Source organism: Cinclus cinclus, chromosome 5 (genome assembly GCF_963662255.1).
Source record: "Cinclus cinclus chromosome 5, bCinCin1.1, whole genome shotgun sequence".
NCBI classification, from domain to species: domain Eukaryota; kingdom Metazoa; phylum Chordata; class Aves; order Passeriformes; family Cinclidae; genus Cinclus; species Cinclus cinclus.
Window position 1 is genome coordinate 38,653,389 of NC_085050.1, and position 22,372 is coordinate 38,675,760.

At 36.5% G+C, this 22,372-nt stretch overlaps 1 protein-coding gene across 2 annotated transcripts in view; it reads right to left on the reverse strand.

The window, feature by feature from the left end:
* The window catches only part of TLL1 (tolloid like 1), a 123,173-nt gene that overhangs the window by 42,636 nt on the left and 58,165 nt on the right, over positions 1-22,372 (reverse strand). The window contains exons 3-8 of one of the 2 annotated variants that reach the window (XM_062493689.1): positions 21,386-21,466; positions 19,128-19,280; positions 17,021-17,138; positions 9,913-10,091; positions 7,985-8,090; positions 4,977-5,101 (exon numbers count right to left, since the gene is read on the reverse strand). In XM_062493689.1, the coding sequence (XP_062349673.1) occupies positions 4,977-5,101; positions 7,985-8,090; positions 9,913-10,091; positions 17,021-17,138; positions 19,128-19,280; positions 21,386-21,466 (762 nt within the window). Of the gene's footprint in view, positions 1-4,976; positions 5,102-7,971; positions 8,091-9,912; positions 10,092-17,020; positions 17,139-19,127; positions 19,281-21,385; positions 21,467-22,372 lie in introns of those variants that run through there. The other variant, XM_062493690.1, reaches the window with a different exon arrangement.

A 22,372-nucleotide genomic window follows, 5' to 3' on the forward strand; every position in this document is an offset into this window, starting at 1 on the left:
AAAAGCCAGCCGTGAAGTTACTAGAGCAGAGGACAGTAGGTCCTAAAGATGACACATCCACAAGAATCCAAGTACTCCTCTCAGCCCTCTTAAAGCCCTCTCTTATTCTTCCTCTCATTCCTAGTTTCATTAAGGCTACACTGGAACATTCCATGCTCTATGTATAGAAGACGTGTACAGACCTAAACCAGTGTTTTTTAAGTTGCAAAAGGAGTCATGGAACTCTTTTTTCCCCTCGGGAATTACAGAATAAAGCTATTTAATATGAAAATTTACCTTATATCCCTATTAAATTCTTGGGAGCTCTCTATCAAATTAAAATTATTTTCAGAAATATCTCTATATCTAAAAAATCTCTTTAACAAAAGCAAAAGAAAACTTTTTAGTTGATAGCTTCTACTAAGACTTAACACAATTAGAACTTATAAAATGCACTTGGGCTTTGTGTGTTTCTCCATACTTATCTTTTAATTTTAAATTCTTGATTACTCAAGGGAACTATAACAGGAACAGCTTATACCAATCAATAGTTGCATTAATTTTCTATGGGATTTGAGCTCTAGGCTGGCTTCCAAAGCTGCAGTAGACAGGGCAATATTTGGGAATTTCTTGTTGAAAAGCACATTTCTCGGCAGTGGGAAATAGATAAAATTCTATCACTAGAGAATGTGAAAGTTTTCTTTGTATTTGGACTGCAGCAATTGCAGTATTCACAACTAGGCTTATAAAACAAAATATTATAAAATTGTTTTACTGTATAATGGTCCACTAGTAATGAAATCCACTTTGGGCAAGAAATGTGAAAGGAAAATCAGTGGCAAGGGCCACTTATTTAAATTTCATTTTATACTTATTTTAGTATATTTCAAGTCAGAAGATATAAACTACAACTTCAATCTCATATGACTCTTTTATAAAGCAGTTGTACATTTTTATTACTTTATTAATCATTAACATTTGCCAAGGTTTTCTCTGATGCTTTTCCTCCCTTTCAAATTTCATGCCTTATATCAATTTTACTAGGCTAGACCACTTGCAGAAATGTCACTTAAGCTTTCCCCACACACACTGTCTAGCCATAAAAGCCTCTCTCCTCTGTTTTACAGCTTGAGAAGGTTAGACATCTAATAAGACTTTCCATGGTTAGAAGAGGGAAGCTATTTTTGCTTCTCCTTGTAAAGATTAGCAGTGGGTGTAGGCAGCAGGTAGATTATGTGCTTATACAAAGCCATTCCCACCAGTGCACTCTGCAGCAGTGTTTGATTGCACAGCCTGTGTATGACACCTCTCTGGGCTGGCTTACACACAGGGTCAAGTCCCATCAAGGATTACTGTGAAATCTGCAAATGATGAAACCTAGATCCTACAGGAGACTTAGGGAACCAAGTCTCATTCCTTTGTACATAGCACTAGCAAATGCATACTATCATTTATGGCTAATTTGAGTTGACCCTTTTTCCTTACTTTCTTTTTAACACTAAGACACTATACATATATGGCATATAAAGCTGCCACAGAGCCCTAAAAATATCTACTGCTGATCACGTTCTGGTTAAACAGAAAACTTAAATCAGTTTACTACAACTCAGGGTCTAACTATCGACTTGATTTCTCTTTCTGCTTATAGGGAGACTGTCTTAATCTGAAAACTCTAATTCTTCTTATGCAGTGAACAAAGGCTGACTTTCGAAGGTGAACATTCTTTTTGAACCTGATAGGGATGGCAGCAAATTAAGCCTGAGGAACAATGAGAACAGCACAACAAAGAGACAGGCTTCAGCCTTCATCTGCTCTTTTCTATACACACTGTCACAGACCCAGGTAATTTGTACATTTGCTGAACTTCGTCCATCCATCATCTTTTCCTCTAAAGTGATTTCTCCCACAAGTCTGAGATTCCTTTCCTACCCATTATACAGTCCCACTCTACCCACTTTTTTTGTTCTCTCTTTTGGCATATGAGTACCTTTCTCCATCATTTTCTTTTCTTATTCTTCTCCTCCTGTAAAACTACATATAAATGTCAGCTACAATTTCTATATAAAACTATAGAGGCAGACCTGTGTTGAACTCTCAGCAGCGAGAAGAAAACACATTTTATCACTCAACTAGACTGCCTGAAAACCACTGTAATACATCCAGCCTGGAAGTTCAAGTTTCATTCTCAAATACCAAGACACTCAAAATGCAAAATCAGATTGGCAGAGGAAGAACTTCAACCTAGATGTTTTCTTTCTCATTATTCCATCACATAACAATATAATTCAGTTTTAAAATGTAACAGATCTCTATCAGCAATTACATTTTCCTTTTACAAAAATCCTAAGGAAAAGTTAAAAACAAACCAAAATTGCTGTTACTACATTTTAGAGACCTGGAACTTACCCTGCTCCTTAAAGGCAGGCTATCAAATCTCACTCTTTGGCTTCACCAGTCTCAAAACTGTTTCTTGGTCAGTAAACCACTTCCTGCATAATGACCCTAAATATCCTGACTAGCTAAAACACCCTGGAAGGCTCAGCTGCTTTCCTGCTGTGAGGATCACCTGTATTTTCCAGCAACCCTGAGCTCAACTTGATGTTCATGGGCCCCAGAAAAAGACCTGAGCCAACAACTGTTTGAAGAAACAATTAGAACTCCAAACAAAACATGCACAACACTCTAAAATCCTTTATCATAGAAGTGTGGGTCTCTGGAAAATGTTGATCAAGTAATTGTTTTCTGCATTTTCTTTGTATTGTGTTTAAGGCAGCACAAATTAACCCATGAAACAATGTGTAAACTATTAAGGATTGACATATTCACTGCTGCTTTATCATAAGCAGGCATCATGATTAATATCTTTTATCTGAAATAGGAAATAAAACATACCTCCAAAACCAACTCAGAATCAGGGATTTTATTTCTTTACACTACCATGATCACTTGATACATAAAACCAAAAGTTTTAGTCTGTCTGAATTTTCAGTTTCAGTATTTGCTGGAAAATTTATTAGAAGAAAAGTACTGTGCAAATTTCAGAGATTTGTTTTTTTTATTGGATTCAGTCTGGTTGTATTATTCAGCCATGCAGCTTCTATTAAAAGTAATAGCAGAAAAAATAGCATTTTAAATAGTATGCTATTTAGTATTTTTAGAAAAAAATTCTGCCTTTCCTCTCTCTTAAAACTCACTTTCTTTTATGGCATGGCGCATCTAAGTAAGGCTGAAAAACCAGTGTGTTTTATCCCAGAGTTTGAGAGGCTGGGTACCAGAAAAGGAGCATAATCCTTCAATCACCATTCATTTTTATTATTCATGTGACCTGTGTTCAGCAGTGCTGAAAAAAAAAAAAATCTTATTTTTCAAGTGCAAACCGCTACTGAACAACCACAGTGATTTTGCAATATTGTGTAATGAACTTTTAACAAGACTTTCACGACACTGAAAGAAATTACAACTCACAGTATGTTTTCATGACATATAGGATATTTTCTCTGAACAACCCTTTGACTATTAGCTCAAAATGTACATTGCATCTTTTACAGTTTTGCAAGTGCATATGAGAGTATTATATATAAACTAGTCTGGTCAGTATTAATCTCTTTCCTTTTTTTCTTTCTTAAGTCAATACGATCATAAGATACTACCTACTTGTACAAAAGTGGTTTTACTTTTATAGGCTATTTTTTCCCTCCAAAATTTGTCTTTTATGAAAATATATATGTATTGTTTGTGATTATGAAATTGTTGCTCTCTGTATGCTTTCATCAGAAATAATGCTGCCAAGCGTGTCATTATTAAAGTACTTTCTGTACCAAAAGGAAAGAGCAAAAATTGTTCCCAAAGGAACAGCTGTTAAAGAAAAGGTGTTTAAGTGGTTTCTGCTCTGGCAGGCCCAGAACCTCTGTGCATGTACTTGTTATATACAAGACTATGATTCAGCGTACTTACAGCACAAAAGAAAAGCGTATTTCAGCTGTACAGTGTACACCAAATGCACATCAGAATCCCCAGATCTTCAGAAGATCCCATTGCTGCTGGTACAAATTTGAAGCAACTCCATTACTTCAATACTGATCCCTTTCTTTAGTCCTTTTGTATTGATCAGTTGGTTAAAAGTGGCAATATATCTAAGTTAAAGCAGTTCCTGAAATGTCATTAATCCCCATGAGGAGCAGTACACCTGTCAGCCTATGTGGCACACAGCTGGGGTGTCTAGCCTCCCATGAGAACCTTGCTGGTAAATTCTGACTGAGAGAGGGCACTTCTGAACTTCTTTGGTTGACACCAAAAGTTGGCAGTGGTATCAGCAGTAACTAGAGCAAGGGAATGAAAACCTTTTCATTAGAGATTTCCACCATTCTGGCAGCACTCACTGAAGAAAGAGCACTAGAGAACAACACGAACCACAGGGTTTACTCTGAGTTACTCCAGGCTAGCCACTGAAGTCTCTGAGACAGACAGCAGCTCTACCAGACTATTCTGAGATCAATAATTAATATGCATTCAAATTACAGGATGACAGAATTAGGCAGAAGATTTAAAATTTTATCTGTTAAACGCACACAGAAATTTTGCGGTAAGATCTAACCATCTCATCCACACAAGCGTTTACAATTTAGTTGTCCTCACTACTTTTATTGACAAATTTAAAAAAATAAAATGGGTTCAGAGACAAGTGCAATAATTCATTTTTCTCTTTCTGCACTCAACTTGAATTCAAATAAAGGACTCGAGCCAGTATGCAAGTGCTATTGAACATCTCTTGCTAGCTGTTGAACAGCTAAGAAAAGCAGATTGAAACGTCACCTTAGGTGCTTTGCATTTCAGTGACCTTATCCATAAGATTTTTTTGTGATTTGATTCCTGAGCAGCCTATGCCAGTTGCAAACACAAAGAGAATACTGAGCAGCTGACTTAAAATGCTTATCATTCCTCTTGAACAAGTCAAACAGTTGCTAGTATGTGGTTTTTGTTTGTTTGTAGTGCAATACCTGGACATCTATACAGCTTTCTTGCCTGTGCAATATCTCCTTTACTTAGACGGGTACGCTGGCCAATGGCAGGTCGTATACCATTGTCATCACTGGAAGGGAGAATGGTATCCAGAAACATGCCCCTAAAAAAGATAAAAATAAAAATAGACCCCAAAAACCCCTATCAGGTTTCCATCATAAAACTGTCCGAGTCCCATGAATGTATACCTGTTTTGTATTTCTGGTTTTTACATTTGGCATAAATAAAAGGGCAAAATACAGAACTTTAAGTGCAGACAACATGCCATAAAACTCCTCAGCTTGGTAAACTTTATGCAAAGTTACCAAAAAATAATCTTCTCTCAGTACATCAATTAATATATCAGCTTTATATTTCTGCTAAACAAGAGGAAGTTCTCTTACTACAATTAAGACTACACAGGGAAAAGATACTGCCACTAAGCTATTGCTATATTGAAAAAAAAAATATTAAATTGCATAAAAATACATAGGTAAATCTCTAGCACAAAATTCTTAATCACAAAGCCCCTATTTCTAACAAAATTTTTATGAGAAGTCCTACAGTCAGACTTACATGTGAGAGCAGGTAAAGTCAAACACATTTGCCAGTCATGATTCTGTCAAGTGTTGTAAGACATTTAACTCCAGTCTAGCTGCTGATACTTTCAAAACAGAAATGCTTACTCACTAGCCTTTACTTGCCTCACAATAAAATAAATCAGCTTACCATATGTGATTTTCGTGACATTCACCTTAAATGATAAGACTTCATAGAGAAGTACACTTGTTCCAAATGCGCAGTTTATTCAAAATTTCCCAGATTTTAAATATGATCTAAAACATTTTGGTATTCTCAAATAAATTTTAATAAAGTAGGATACAAAACTACATTCTATTATCATGTTGCAGAATTTAAAAGCCCTCAAATCCCATAAAAATACAAGTTAACAGAAGAATATGTTTCTATAATCTCTTTTTATTTTATTTTTTTATGGTCACTTGTATACCTGTAGGGCTTTGATTGAAAAGTAAAACCAGTACTTTCAGACATAACATAGATTCAAAAATTAATCAACAGTAAGGATCTTTGTAGTTATTAATACCATTTATAAAAACATACTGGTTTTTAAATTATAATAAATGAACCATTTTGAATATTGCAGATACATACTGCTCTCTTTATCCAGTTAGATTTTTTGAGGCATCACTAGGAATTTTGTAAAGACAGAATCATCTCAGGATGTTAGCCTAAACAGTGAAATAAATTACATATGGCATTAATCAGTTTCTAGAACTAAGGCACATTATTCTTTAGAAAGTGATAGCATCTATAAATTATAATTCTATTTTCCAGTGAATTTCAGCACTACATCACACTGACGTTTTCATTCTTTGAAAACATTCCTCTCTTGAATGCCTTAGCTCTTTAATAAAAGAACATACTGCAAATTTTAATATAGCATGAACAAAATCATTGTGTTCGACCAGAGCTTTATAATGTTTTGTGATTCCTGCTACTTACCCAGGTGAGCAAAGTCTAGCAAACAGCTGGCAGTGCACCTCACTGCACATGACTCACGCTTGCAGGATGAATTAGTGCAAACCAATACCTGACCTCAGGGGTTTGCTGGCTGTTTTTAGACAGTATGAAGTAACAACCCCTTGTACCTTGGGGCAGGGCATGCCTACTCATGGCACTATCAGTTTTTGCCAGCTTGGAAAGTGGTGAGATTGAGGCCAACAAATCAAATTACCTTGATGTTGTCATTGCCCTAGGACTTGGGGGGGGGGGTTCTGTCTTGTTCAATTACTCTATTTTATACAGGTTCTTTTAATCTCTTCCTTAAGGTAATGGTATGTGTAACTGGATTAAGCAATGTGACTAATAGCTACCTCATGTGGCTCATTCCCCTGCTCTTCATAGGGGTGAATTATGTGTATGCTGAGTAATACAGCCTTTGGCTGGATTTTTATTTAATAATATATATTTTTAATGAGAGAACAAGCCAAACAAATTTGCAAAGGCTGGTGATGTTTTAGTGGCCCTCAGTTTATCTCAAAGTGCCAGACTGTCTAGTAATTTTGCCTTAAAATGCATAAATTGGAAAAAAAAATTTTAAAAAATCCCACACCCAAGCACATAACTTTCCAAACAGAAACTTTTTGTTGGGTGTTTTTGGAGGTTTCTTTTTATTTTACATTACTCTGGTAATTTTAGGCAATAATTAGCTGATGAAATATAATGAGAGACTGGGTGAATGCCTCCTTCACTTTTTCTCCAGAGTAAAGATAATCTATGGGATGGGACCAACTCATTATACAGCTCCCAACAACCCAGCATCCTTTCAGAGGATGAGTTACCCCAATGAGTTACTAAGGAGCTGAGAACAGATCAGCCTGCAACAGCACAGAGCAAACCCAGCTGAAGTCTTTATTATAAGGTTTTAATGACAGTAACAATCTGTACAAGTACCAGAGAGGAGGCTGCAGCCTCTGCTATAAATGCTTGACTGCAGTCCTTGGCAAAGGCTGTGGCTTGTGTGGTAGATGTCCTAATAACCTGGGCTCTACCTGCATAATCCATAGTTATGAAACTCTACTCCAAATCAAAGGAGATTTATTTGTCTTTTAGAGAATAGATCATGTTACACATAACATTCCTAGCCATTTCACTCATTTGATTTTTCTAAATTCAAATTTTTGTCGACACAAAAAGAAAGCAAAAATCATATAAAATGATGTTTCCAGTTTATCTTGTCTGAAAATCTAAAGAACTGAAGCAAGATCAAAAGGCTGCTTTGAAACTGAACAGAAAAGAAATGCATTTTCAGCTATAATTAAATTATTTTGGCTTAAAATAAACAAGCTGTGCTTTGACTGCTGTAGGAATAATATATTGCAAGGAACATTTTAAGGGATTTCAAAATATTTCAAAAAGCATAGTTCTTAACATTCACAGACAGGAATAGAATTAAAAGTCAAAAGGTATAACCTGAGACTCCAACCTTGAGAAGGTGTTCCTGGCATAGTGCATAATGCTGTCAAAGTCATATGGTTCCCCAAGGGAGTTCACCTCTCCAGGCTCCATCTTCAAAAAGTTATATTCCTGACCTACAAATGATTGATAATTATAGATTCTTTAATATCTTTTTCTGTAAAGATAAAATCCAAACAGGAGAGGAAAACCAGCAAAGATCCTAACCTAATTACTCACTGACATTCACAAATCTTTGCTGTTTGGCAGGAAGTGTATGACTTTATTATGCCCTATTAACAGATAGGGCAGGCATCTTCTGAGACACACCTCAAATTTGTATATCTGGATTTAGAAAGACTAGTCTCATGCAACTAACACATAATGGTCTCACACATCATGATGTGCTGCATGTACAGTCCGTACAAATTTCTGATTTGATACTTAGTTCCTAAAAGAAGTAATTTTGACAGCAAAGACTCCAGAGGAACCCTCCTCACTCATTAGTCTGGATACTAAGAGTCTAACTGGACACTAAATCCAGCACTAGACTAATGGATACTGGAGACCTTGCTTCAGCAAAGGCTGCTCTCTGAAGCTTAATGTATTGCAGACACTACAAAGTCACATTTCCAAGATCCAGCTGTTGCAAATTAACAAGAGCAGAACAGGGAAAAGAATTATGCTTAGTTCATAATTCCATACCCTAAGTTCTTTGACCTAATCAATACATTAGCAAAACAAAACACCCCTTACTCTAGTTCATATTCCCATTGGAGTCCTGCAAAAAACCCTGCAGTGACATTAACATTTTAATCAACATAAGCTGCATAATATAACAAAACCCAAATGCATCAGTGGTCATGGCTTCCTGATCCCATTTAGTGATTCTCAAGCTCATGCCACACCACAAGAAGTGCACGGTCAGAAACCAGAGATACAACTGAAAGGGAGAGCAGGGGGCTGAGGAGGGCACTCCAGCTAATTGTCTCATCATAGTAAAAGAAAAAGGGAAGAGCTCTTATGGCATCTGCACACGTCAATAATACAGCGAGGCAAGAGGAAGGCTCAAATGAGCATTCCCATTCAGGACTTTGGAGACTTGAGGGAGCACGGATCAGCTGTCAGTTTCCTTCCAAGTCCTAGATTAAGTGGCAAAGATTCATCGTATCACAAATATTTTTAAAAATATTTTCTAAAGACACAGACAAATGCTCCAAGCTATCACTAGACAATTCCTGATTTCACCCTTTTTGAGCATAGAATTCCTGCAAGTCAAAATCTGCGTGTCACAAAGACCATACGCATTTATGAACACTGCAAATGAAACACGCCTACTTCCCTCCCATTCTGCCTACAAGCAATGGCACAACAGCTAGGGGGGCAAAGAGCTGACAGTCACAATTTAAAGTTCTCAAGTTCCTCAGATGCTTTATCCCAACACCACCAGGGTCACTGAGTAAAGCTGCATGTTCTGTAGAGAGTGAGGTGAATAACACATGAAGTGTAGGACCTGTGCCTATCTGTGACATATTCAAGGTCACCTTACCTCCCAGGTCAAAGCCTCTTGAGCAGCTACAGACACATTTCTACTTATCATTCACTAAAGCCTACAAGAGAAATGCCCTTCCTCAAGCACAGAACTGTGACTTTTAAAGAGCCTTAAGAGCAGTGGATTCTATCAAAGTTTTTGAGCATGATTGCTATTTTGCTCCTTCTAGCCCTCTATTTTAATGGCTTTCTACTTAGCCAGACCTTTGGAAAATATCATACTATAATTCCAGTATTTTATTTGTAAATCAACTTGACATCAGTCAAGGTAAGAAGAATAGCAGGCATAAATGCTGTTTCAGCTATTAAGCACACAGTTGCAATACACTTGAGCAGATGAAGGAAACACCAAAAACAAACACATGATTTTTTTTTTTTTTCCCCAAAATACTTATCAGAATATCTCACCAGGTTGGATGTTTTCTCTAATGATGGTGACATGGTCATCACGGTCTGGTCGTGTATGTTCATGCCAAAAACCTATCACGTGACCCAACTCATGGACAACTATGCCAAATTTATCACAGTTCTTGCCAATAGATATAGCCTGAGGACCATTTCCTCTTCGACCCACATAAGAACAGCACCTGTAATTAAAACATCCACACAGATGAAAGTTTTCATACATATCTCTACCAACCACATATCAAATTCAGTTAAAACTTGAGAAAATAGTATATAAAGATTCAGCATTAAAATGCACAATGTAATTTCAGGTGTCTCACAAACTCTAGATCTTCTACAAGAACAGTTTACTATTCAAAATAGACATGAATGTGGCTTTTTTTATATCATTCAAGGTCTTAAAAGATGTCAGCTTTGATCAACAGAATTCTCACTGTCATGGCAATCTATTCAGTCATTGCACAGAATGACACAGGAACTTGTTTTCAGCAAAGGAATAAAATTAAACAATGCTCTGATGACAGCACACGCCATCATCTCTTTGTGGGTCATTGATAAAAATGCTAAAAAATGACAGATTGCAGGATAAGCCCCTGTGATACTGCACTTTCAGACACAGCTTGAGTCCAATCCATTTACCACAACCCCTCATGCCCAACCATTGGCTTGAACCAATTTTAACCTATTTAGTTTTCCATTCACCTATAATCCTGCAAAATCACCTTGGAGACTCAACACATTTAAACACATTTGTTTAAGTCCTGGAATTTAACTTGTAGTTAAAAGCCTTTATGATCTTAATACAACAAATGATGGCAGAGGAAGGGATTGATGAGAATAGAGTTAGGATAAGCACATATAAATGTGAAAAGTCAGAAAGAATCCCTTTGTTTAAAACAGTTTAAACATTTCTACAGAGTCTTCATTTTTGGCATTGTGTGGAAACTACAGAGAAAAATTGTGATGCAGAACTAAAGAACCTTTAATGACTATTTATGGCTTAAAACAAACCAGCAGATTATTGAGACCTAAAGCTGTAGACTATTTAGCATATTTTCAATAGTTTTAACATGCCTATTTTATTGACTTCATATACATTACATGCTTCAGCCAGAAAATATGTATTTGGTGACCTAAAAATTCCTCAGTATATTCAATATAGGTTTTCCACAGTGAAACTTTGGAGATGAACAGATATAAAGGAAAAACTGAAAGAGACATTATTCTAAATACTACCTTCTGTGATGCCTCCTGCTTTGCTTTTATTGATACTATTGATAACAAGGGCAAAATAATAAAACAAGAATTTAATTACAGTTTCTCTTCCTGTCCTTCTTATTTCTTTTGGACCAAATGAGGGTCTAAATTTTAAGGCTGTATTTTAGATGACCTCTGTAAGCTTTTAGCTATACTTCATAAATTAGATTTTTTAGGTGACAAAATAATTTGACATTTTACAGTAACGAAAAAGAAAGGTTCAGCGTTCTCAAATGTTTAATAACTGAGGGCACCTCATCTAACAGATTTTAAAGATGGCTTTTTTCAGAAGAAAAAAATAACTGCAATCTTCTATATATTATTCCTCTAGATTGTCTAACACTGTACATTTAAGCCCCAACACCTTGGGAATTATTTTCAATGCTAACCTGCTCCTAAAAAGTAAGCAGCCAGAGGGTGAGAGTTCCCTTACACTGGTTACTTGACAGATTTCAAGTACTCCCTAGAAAATATAAAGAAATTTATTGAGTGTTTCTTTACATGCCAAGGAAAATAGAATTAACACCAAGTCTTAAAATAACAGCAGCAGTTCACACTTACAGAGGGTCATTAGGATCTGGTAGGCTGAATGTCTTGTCAAGCACACCAGATACATCCAATTAAGCTACAACGATTTACTTCAACAACTGCACTGAGACAAAGAATAAGGAAAACTGAAATTTAAAAATCTATGAAGTAAATTAATTTGTAATATTATGGGTTTGATCCCAGGTGTGTTTGACAAAAAGCAAAGATCTCTGTGCTGTCTGAGCACTTGTCACACCCCTTAAATTGAATCAGCTGGCAGGTTTTAAAGCTCATCTCTTTAATCTTTATTGCACCAGACAGCATTTGGAGACAGTAACTATTTATGAATCTCTAATTCCATTTAATCAGTCTAGCTGATCAGCAATGGTGAGCAGTGAGAAACAAACGACAAAGAGAAAGTGAAATGAATGGAACAATATGCTCATTCTTTTAAGTAATACTATTTCACAACTACTGTCAAAAATACTCTTGGTACAAAGGAAGAGAGAATCAGGTAGGGTCAATGTTGTCCTTTTTTGAAAAAGCTGCACCGTTAAAAATGTGATAATATAAAAATTATCACAGACCACGATATCAGCTTGCCATGGCATAATAAAGGTGTGGATGAATTTTAAACGCATACTAGGATCGTGTACGATCACTTCTATGTTACACAAAGCAAGATAAAGAGGTACACAAAATTTCCAAACAAAATCTCACTCAGGAAGCAGAGTGTTTTTCTTGGTGAAAACACCTCTTTCAATCACAGATCTAACTCCATCTATGCAAAGGAGATACTGGCTATGACCTGGCTTGATGAATATGCCTTTTGTCAGGGATCAGGATACTATCATGGTTACCAAATGTTCTGATTCACTGCCTTAAGAGGACTTGTTGTGATGGCAGAAGTGTCTCCTTCATCTGATCAGTGGAGATGTCCACCCAAATACTACAACCAGCATTCCTCAGCTAACAGCTGCCTATCCCAGTGTAACTATATAAACCACCCCTCACTGTCTGTGCCACCACACCGTGCTCCAGACTGGGGCACCCTGTGCTTTGCTCACACCCTCCAGCAGGCCACACCTCAGCTGGAGGGAAGCTGTGCCAGCTGCCAGGGTTATTTAACACCTGAGAGCATGAGTCAGCCCTCCCCCACACACTGATTATTTAGCACAATTCTGGTTTCTTCTTATTTTATAAATAATTAAGCACCTCTTGCAACATGTTCTTTAGCTGAAGTATGCTACAAAGGTGCACTTCAGACATTGAATTTATATGTTTTACCAATTTTAGGAATTTGCCTGCAATGCCTTTTTAATATGCTAGCAAGTCCAAAAGAGGTTAAAATATTCATCCATTAACTGTAAAATGTATGGGGAAGAATAGGAAAGAGATTTGGTTTTCCTGTATCTCAGATAGATCTGTCAAATACTTAAGACAAGAGGATACAATAACAATTGCAATAAGTCATCTGAATTTTGTCATAAAAATTATTTGTCTTCTAATTGAGAACAAATTGAGATCAAAGGCATGCTGAGCTACCAGAACAACATGAATAATTGCTCCTTTCTTATCCTGCTATGTAAAAAGACGCTTGATCTTGTACTCAAGAATATTGTAAATAGATGTCATCCCAATATGCTGATCCTTTTTTGGCTTTGCATACAGAGATGTAGACTGTCTCCAGGCCCTTGTAATTTGATAGGAAGATTCTTATTTTCTTATTTTGATTCTTATTTTCACATATGAAGCTTATGGATACAAATTACTATCACTAGAAAATTTCAAAGTGATTCAGCTATATTAAAAACGTATTTTAAAAATTAACTGTTATCAAACTCAGATTAAATAAACTAGACATGATGAAAAATAATTACAGTTTACAACTTCAGCCGATTCAATTATTCTCTGGGAAGGCAGGATTTGGCCATAAAGTTTTTGACATTTTTCTGAACTGCCTGTAAACAAACTAGAGAAGTCTGATATCAAGGGGGATATAAAGCTGGTTGGAATATTACATGAAGTTAAGACAGAGAAGACACATTTTAAACTTGCAGTCATAGAAAACACTGCTAAATGCCATGAAGATAAGCAACTTTAAGAGATTATACAGGAGATCTGGAAAGGGAAATAAGGAATTACTTGGCATCTTAAGATCTGCAAAACCTGGTAAAGACTGGAACAAATGATGGGGTGTCCATGCTGTGGAAAGAGCTCTGGCTCTTATTCAAAATATCATCCCAACCAGCCATGTGCTGAACATGGCAGCTTTTGAGAAACAGGGAGGCACCATGCTTAAGTACCTAAGAGGAATGAGAGCTATATGAATTAGCTCTTGAACTGGCTCAGCAGAAGTTACAACTCATCTGCACAAACATGCCCTAGTTTTGGGGCTATCAATTTCAAGAATTATGTGGACTAGCTGAAAAGACTCTCAAAGAGCAGAGCAGTTAAAGGCCTAAGAAACACTATTTACCAGGAAAGATTAAATTAATTAGGTGTTTTCTAGCCCACAAGAATACAGAACGGGGGGGGGCTTAATAAGAGTATCAAACTATAAAACAGATTCTTCAAAAAGTAAAAGGGATTTCTTTTCTATAGTCATAGGGAAAAAAAAAATCATGCCCTTTAAATAGAATAAGAAATATCTGGTTTAGCTGTGAAAAAAAACTGCTGCCCAAACCTCCTGTGTTTCTTATATTAAGAATGCTGAAGGAATACAATTCCTATAAAGCTGTGAAATATTCACTTCTACAGGTTTTTAGAACCAAGTTAGATAAGTGTATATCAGCAATGATACAGGAATAGCTGTTTCTGTCTTAGTAATACATTTAGACACCTTTCTGAGATCCCTTGTAGTCCTATGGGTCTATGATAATCAAAATTTATCTCTCTTTTCTTGCTGATATGGAACCTCTCAGCTTTAAGAAAGCCATGTAGCCCTGTAACCAGCTGCTGTATTTCAAATATGCTTTTTTAATCACTGCCCTTCTGGAATGATCTTCCCATGAACTGTTTCAAGATGTGATGTATTACACTCCAAAATATCCTTATTGTTTACAGAGGCTCAGTAACACTTCACTTGCTAGAGTGCTAATGCTGTCATATGAGACTTTTGTAGATACTGCCACCTGAACTTCCACATATATGACTATCCACTTTGTTTCATTTAATGTGTTATGGTTTGACTGTGTGCTCTTTGGGGCAGGGTTTATCATGTAGCTTTTAATTGCAACAGTGCTAAGTACAATAAAGTCTCCACCATCTGTGAATGTTAGCTGCCATGGTAGTACAAACAATACTGACACAATGTGCTAACAAACCAACACAGCAGGGTGCCATGGGAAAGAACTGAAGATTAGTTTCAATGCAAATGGCTGTGTAGCAGAAAGTGTTTGCAGTTGGTTTGGTGTCACTTTAGTCTGGGCTCTTTCCGTGGAAAATCCCACGTCAGCACTGGTTGCCGGTGGGTAGTGCACAGTTCCAGCTCACCACAGAATATATGTCCCTGTATGTCTGGATCTTCCTGAAATGACTTGTGGACCCCCAGAAAAATCATTCAACAGTCCATTCTGTTTGGCCTGGCTTTATTTCATCAATGATGGACTTTTTACAGCCACCCTCTTCTTCAGTTTTATTTTAAACTTCTTTGAGCCTTGGTAAATTATTTGTATTTTGCAAAGTACCCTTCAATAAAACAATATTAATGATATAGAATAATATAGACCTTGGAGGTGGATACTGTGTGTATTCCAACCTTCTGATTAAAGCTGCTTATAATCCAGCCTTCCCCTGAAGTGATTTGATCTCATGAAACATCAAGCAGCCTAAGGAACAGTTCTTTGGCTGAAGAGATTATTTTGTCATTTGGCTTTGAGTATTTTGAAGTTGTAGAATTTACATTTGGCAGATACCCCCATAAATCTCTTACTAAAGTGCCTGAAAACACATCTTCTGCACTCTTCTGTTTAAATTGCATTCTGCCTCTGTGAGTGCAAGGGAAAAAAATCATGATTATTCTCTGCTTTCCATTTTCTTCCAGCTGTGTCAGATACTCAATCTTATTTAATGGGTGAATCTTTTCTCACAGGTTGCTAAATAAATTTTAGCAATAATTTTAGTTGTTAACTAAAATACCCATGCTGCCTCAGAACAAAAGTCTATTTCATTTGGCACTGTTTCTAAGGGGGGTCTACAGCAAACCTACAGTGGCACAAGAACATGAGAGGAAACTATAAAATCCCCTGCTGCAAGGATCTGTGGCTCAAAGACTTTCAGGAGCAAAGGCAATGCTTTTCAAAAATAGTCTAGGAGTAGGTTTTATTGCGTTGTCCTATACCTTAAGGAGAATACAATCGGTGCTTTAAACAGCTAATTCTACATGTAATTTTAGAGGCTATAAATTAAAAACATTCAGGATCATTCCTACAATGCAAGGAGGTCCCAAAACTTTTTCTCACTACCCTGTCCTATTAGGATTCAAAAGTAGACAAGCAAAGGGCTCAATGATCAGGAAGTCAGCAAGATGGAGAGCTGTTCACTGCAGAGCCTACAACTCAAACGGAACGTGACTGTCAGAAGTACAGAATTTCCACATGCAGTATGCCCTCTTCTTGGGATATGAACATAGTGCACTCAGGAAGTTCACTGAGCACTACATAAAATTAAGAATTCTGGGTAGAATAAATAGCAAACATAGCTGACTGAGGCATTTGTGAGCAGTAATATCTGAAAATGGAACATGGTGATTAATGAAAAGCTGCAGTCACGAGTAATAAAACCTGTTCTGTTCAGTTTTACACATCAGTGACCCAGGAGAAAGAATATACAAAATGGCCATAAATTTGGTCATTAAACAAAGCCAGGCAAGGACAGTCTAGAAATACGAGAGTTACAATCACAAAAAAAAAACCAATTTAGCTGAAAAGGGATGTGGGGTAGATGTCCATATTTAATTCAGCAGTAAATACATGACATGGAGAAACTAAGAATAAACAAAATTTATAAACCTGAAATACCTTTAGAATAACCCATATGAATATTGGAAACATGTCAGAAAGCAAAAAATAAAAGTCTCGTATCTATACGTGCATATATTAAAATAATTTCATCTAGAAATAGACAAAAGAGGTGCAGGTTTACGACAGTACCACACATACCTGTTTCAGCGAACTTAAAAGCCGGGCAGAACACATGCAACATTTGAATGCAGTAATTATCTATTCATTTTCCTGAAAGTACACATTGCCTTATGAAGGCAAAGCTGACAGATGTGGCCAGAGGCTGAGGGCAGGACTGCGTGCTCCCCTAGGTGCACACTTACCCACAGGGTCTGTAGGTGAAGACGATGTAGCTTTCCTCGTCGCTGCGCTCGATGAAGGTGACGCAGGTGTGCTTCTCCCAGTGCCGCATGGCCTGCTTGAACATGGCTCGCTGCGTGCCTGCAAGAGCAGTTGGAGCACATGAAACCACACATTTTTCCTAACTGCACCTTCCTTCTTACAACCGGTACTCAGAACATAGGCCTGGAAGCAGTCAGTGAATCATGAAGCCCTGTGTGTCCCAGTAGTCCCACGTATGGCAAGACTCCAGCTAAAGGGATACTCAGGCCATCAGTTCATCATAACACATGTGCCTGCAAGGGGGCTAATGCTGCCTGACACACCCCAGTAAATATGAAACCTGCAATAAAGATCACGACTATGTTACACCAGAGGAAGACAGCAGAAGAAATACAGCGCTGCTTATGTGCCTGCATCAGCACAGCATTCACTAAGCAATTTCCCAGATGAAACTGTCAAGTGAACCACATTGGGGGAGAAAATAAAGACAAGCAGAAATAAAAAGAATGAGCAAAATTCAGTAACTTTACATCATAGCTGTCTATCTAGTAGAAAGAAAAAAATAAATAAAAATCCTACAGCCTTCAAGTCTGGACACCAGTTTAATCTAAGCCATGCAAATAGGCATACTGGTAAAAACATTTGATTAAAATAAGGCTGTCATGAACATGGACCAGTCTCCCCTTTCTTGCATCAAAATCTCTTGGAAAACAATTGATCCATCAAAAATGGGAAATTCAGAATTTGGTAAAAGCACACCTAGATATTTGATTTTAAAATGAGAAACACATCCTGAAAAGGCCACAACTATCCCCTAGAGGCAGAAGCATCCAGGCCAGCTCTCAGCATAGAACACAACTTCAGAGAGCAGAGCAATGTAATTTCATTGCATGACGTAAGACAAGTCTTACTGCTGTAGAGGCAGCATGTGAGAATATACCTGTATTGCTTCTGAGATGAAAATCCACAAAGAGTAGCAGTATTTGAGAAGAACATGCCAGCAGAAATACACCCACCTCACAGGTTACAATGTAGGATAAGTAAACTAACAAAAAAAAAACCCTAACCTTTTTAAAACACAAAGACAACAAAACTTGAAAGTTCATTAAAAGAACCAAGCTCAAATCACATCAGATTCTAAAAAATAAAGGCTATTCCATCCCATCTTGACCTTTTCTTTTATCTTTAAGCAGTTTTTTTTAAGCCTTAGACTTTATCTTTCATTATGAAAAAGGCAAAATCTTTAATATGGTGCTTTCATTTAGTTTACTATGATTATTTCAGAAGACAGTAATCCTAAAGCAAAGGTCACATTTGGTACAGTACTATGCAAATACCCAAACTGAAAGCTTGACTGAGCTGGTTTCTCCATATACAATGTGTGAGCTTTTGCATGTTTCTTTTGGTTTCCTGTATTATCATGCACAACAAATAGGATTTTATTTCATGCATTTTCCCCTCTTTCTTTGCTTTCCTTGCTCTATTTTTGTTTTAAATTTTCTCTTACATCCACATTGATATTGATCCATTTACATTTTTCACGGATAACAAATGTTTTAACTTTTTCCACAGTTTTCTGCCGAGAATTTTATATATGGGGTAGCCAGTCCTTCTTTTGGTCACATACAGTGTGTGTGTGTATCCATCTGAAAATCAAACTGAGGAATAACAAAACACATTTGAGCCGGTTTGTTAAGTGAAATCAGTTTAGAATACATGTCACACCAGTTAAATTTAAGACATTCTTGTGCTAAATATACTGCACTAAAAAGAAATTCCTTGACATTTTGCTACTTAGGCTCATGGAAACAGATGTGCAACAAGAAATATTAGGTAAAGAAATGGAACCTTCCTTCTCTAAAATGTTGTTATACATTTTTTTATTAAGTGGCTTGCCTTTGAAAACAATTAAGTATGACTAATATTTTCAAAACAGATGTACTTCAGGCCTGTTCCAACAGAAACCCTTCTACTGACTTCCATAGAATGACTTCACATTCAAATATTAAAAAGAAAAAAAAGAAAAAAGGAAATAAGGCAATTTTAAAAAATTATCTTTCATCTTTTCACGCAAAGCACAAAGCTTACCAGTGAAATTTCCTCCTATTACGTATGGAATGACACCACCTGGCCATATTCTTTCTGTTCGTGATGTAGCAGCTCTGGGAAATCGGTTTTTCTCATTTTTCCCTGAGAATTTTACAGTAGTTCTTCCTTTAGAAGTATTATTTTGTTCAAACCCTGCAATGATAATTAAAGCACTGAATGAGATCACACAGACAATGAAAAAAGACAGCAATTATTTTCTAGCAGGTCAAGCTCAGATTTCTTCATGGCCTTTCAAAGTAGGACAGCTCTGCTGCGTGACAGTCTATCATTACACAGCCTTCTGAGAAAGACATGAAATCTGAATCTTCATTTGTTGAATATATCTAGAGTAACAATCTTGCACATATGTTTATCAACTGGAATGTGCAATGCGTAATTGCATCTAAATTTTCTCATTTAATAAAAATATCTCAGAAATCACACTCCCTGTGGTTTTGGTGGTGGTTTTTGCATTTCATTTTTTCTGGCTTTTCTTTTGGCCTCTTTTTCTAAATAAATGAGAATTTTTCCAGCAAAGAATGACAGACCAAATTTGGACAGACTCAGTCTAATCAAGATATTCACTATCCCTTTCATTTGTATTGTATGATCTGGAAAAAGCAAGTATATTACCATCTTTAAAGCACTGGACAGTAAGAAATCCTTAATTTTTCATAAACTAACATTTCGAACCCCATGAGAAGGTTTTACTCATGTCTGGAATTTCTTTGCAAAAGAGAAAAAATGTCTACCATTTTCAGGGGTACTACCACCATTCATCCTTACAGGCAAATCTTTCTAAAGCAGTTGAAACCTATTGTGAGAACAGAAAAGGACAGTTAGACAAGGACTTGGACACCAGAACAGGTGCTTCTTCTGAACAATTTATAAGTTAGTTTGCAGATCTGGGCAGCTACTCAAAATGAATCTCTTGAAAGGTGGTTAACAAATCCTACTCAGTGCAGTTGAAGCCTTATGTCTTATTCCTCCTGGAAGATTACATTTTCCCTCTGTGAGAATCCCCTGTGGTACCAGCTGCACTTAAGTGTTAATGACTGGGTCAGAATCAGGGAGGATTCCAGGGCAGAGTCATGGTAAGGAATGTTGGCATAGCCCCAAGGCTGTGAGCAGCAATAGGAAGAAAAGGAAAAAACTACAACACAAGGCAGGGAGGAAGCTCTAATATATGGGTAGAAAAGCCTGCCTTTTTGACAACCAACATGTAACTTGAATTATACCAGGAATTATAAAGAAAATTCTAGGGCTTAAAAAAAAATAAAATTAACTTTTAAAAAAAACAAAAACACAGGTAAAGCAAATAATAACTGGTATTAAATGAGTGTGTAAAGGAGAATTACACAACAAATTGCACACAGTGTCTACAATATAGGCAGACTATTGACAGAAAAACTATTTTTACATTTAGTTTGCAGTCATTACTAAACCACATCACATGTTTATTTAGACGTTTTACCATTCCAATTTCTTTTTACTGGTGCTCTTTAGCAGTATAAGAAAGAAACTTATTCCAAACTGCACCCAAAAGATGACAAGAATTTATGCAATACTAAAAGTTTAATTCTCCCCTTAAAGAATGAAGACTATATATCAAAGCATCTCTGCAAACGCAGTTACTATGCTCTGATTAACACAATGTGGTGCAATTACAATGGAGTTTCACATATTTTCCTTTTCTGAAGTGAGGGTTCACACAACATGAAAGTAATGTCTTCTTGCATCAAATATGGAGCGTAAACTCAGCCCAAATTAGGGGGGATTCCACTTCTGTATGCTGCTCAATTCAACCACATTCACACTGACAAGAGTATTATTAATATAAAAATATGCCTGATCAGCATAACACACCACAAATGCTTCAAACACAGTATGAATCATCAGAATACCCCACCTGGATCCAGAAAAAAAGTAAGAAACAAACGAAATTAGCAGCATTGCATCATAGTCTACTAGCAGTGAAAAGACACTGTATTGACATTAGTTAAGCTGATAACTTAACTGTGAGCACAGCCATAAAACAAAGTTAAGGATTTTTTTAACATAACATTTAAAACTATGTGGTTCAGCTTTCAGATTTCATGTTGGAAGAACTCTAAGAAAATGGAACAAAGACCTATCTTCATTACTATTCGTGCACTAATAATTTTATAACTTGTTTACGCCAGTAGTAATACAGAATCATTAATGTTCATGATACACTATCACATCAGGCAACTTGCTAATATAAACAGTGAAAATACCAGCGCCAAATCTTCTTATCCTCTCTATAAGCTGATAGAGGGCACCTCGTTTTTTTGACATTCCATGCTCTCCAAAGCCACCTTTGAAAAGGAAAAAAAAAAAAAAAAAAAGGAATTTTCAAAAGTTAAAACCATGACATTTTACATGCACAGCAACTATATTAGCCTAGAGAGGCATCCAAAAGGAAGCTTCATATTCTTTGATACTTTCCATAAAAACATTGCAAGTATTTTTGACAATGCAATGAAAACACATGATTAGCTGAAAACTTTTGTAATATGCATTCCATGAATACAAGCCAACATGTCTTTGTTGTTTCGGCAAGTCATGACAATTACATCATCTAATTATAATTTGGAGCTTTTTTTCTTCCTGGTGACCCTGACATCTTTGGAGCCATATTGATTGACAGCTGAAAGGGCTACTCTCAAAGAAATTTCCTGAATGCATGCCATAATTTTCTCATTTCAAGGGAGGGGAAGGAGAAAAAGCAAACAGTCAAATTTTCATTGCAAAACAAACAAACAAACCCAGCAAAACTGATGCAACTGATATGGTTGAACTAGCCAAGAAATATTTTTCTTTGCTAGCATGCAAGTAGATGCCAATGCACTTTTAAGGCTTTGAAACATCACATGCCAGTGTATATTGCAGTAAGACCTGGCAGGTGTATATATACATATATGTCTGTGTGATTACAGTAGTCAATGAAAATCTAAGCTAGGAAGTAGTTTATTATTAACATTTACTATGCCATTTACAGAAAAAGTACATTTCTGGGTTTACTGCACACAGTCTGATATATGCTCCCTTCACACATAAACCTTTTGTGGCTACAAGTGGCCATTCAAACACCAATAAGCCAAAAGCAAGAACACTGACTACACTACGAGTCAATTAAATAGCTCAGAATTGTTCAGAAAGTTTTATGATTTTACAGGTTTGCAGTAGGTTGTATTTTACAAGCCACTACTAGTTATAGGACA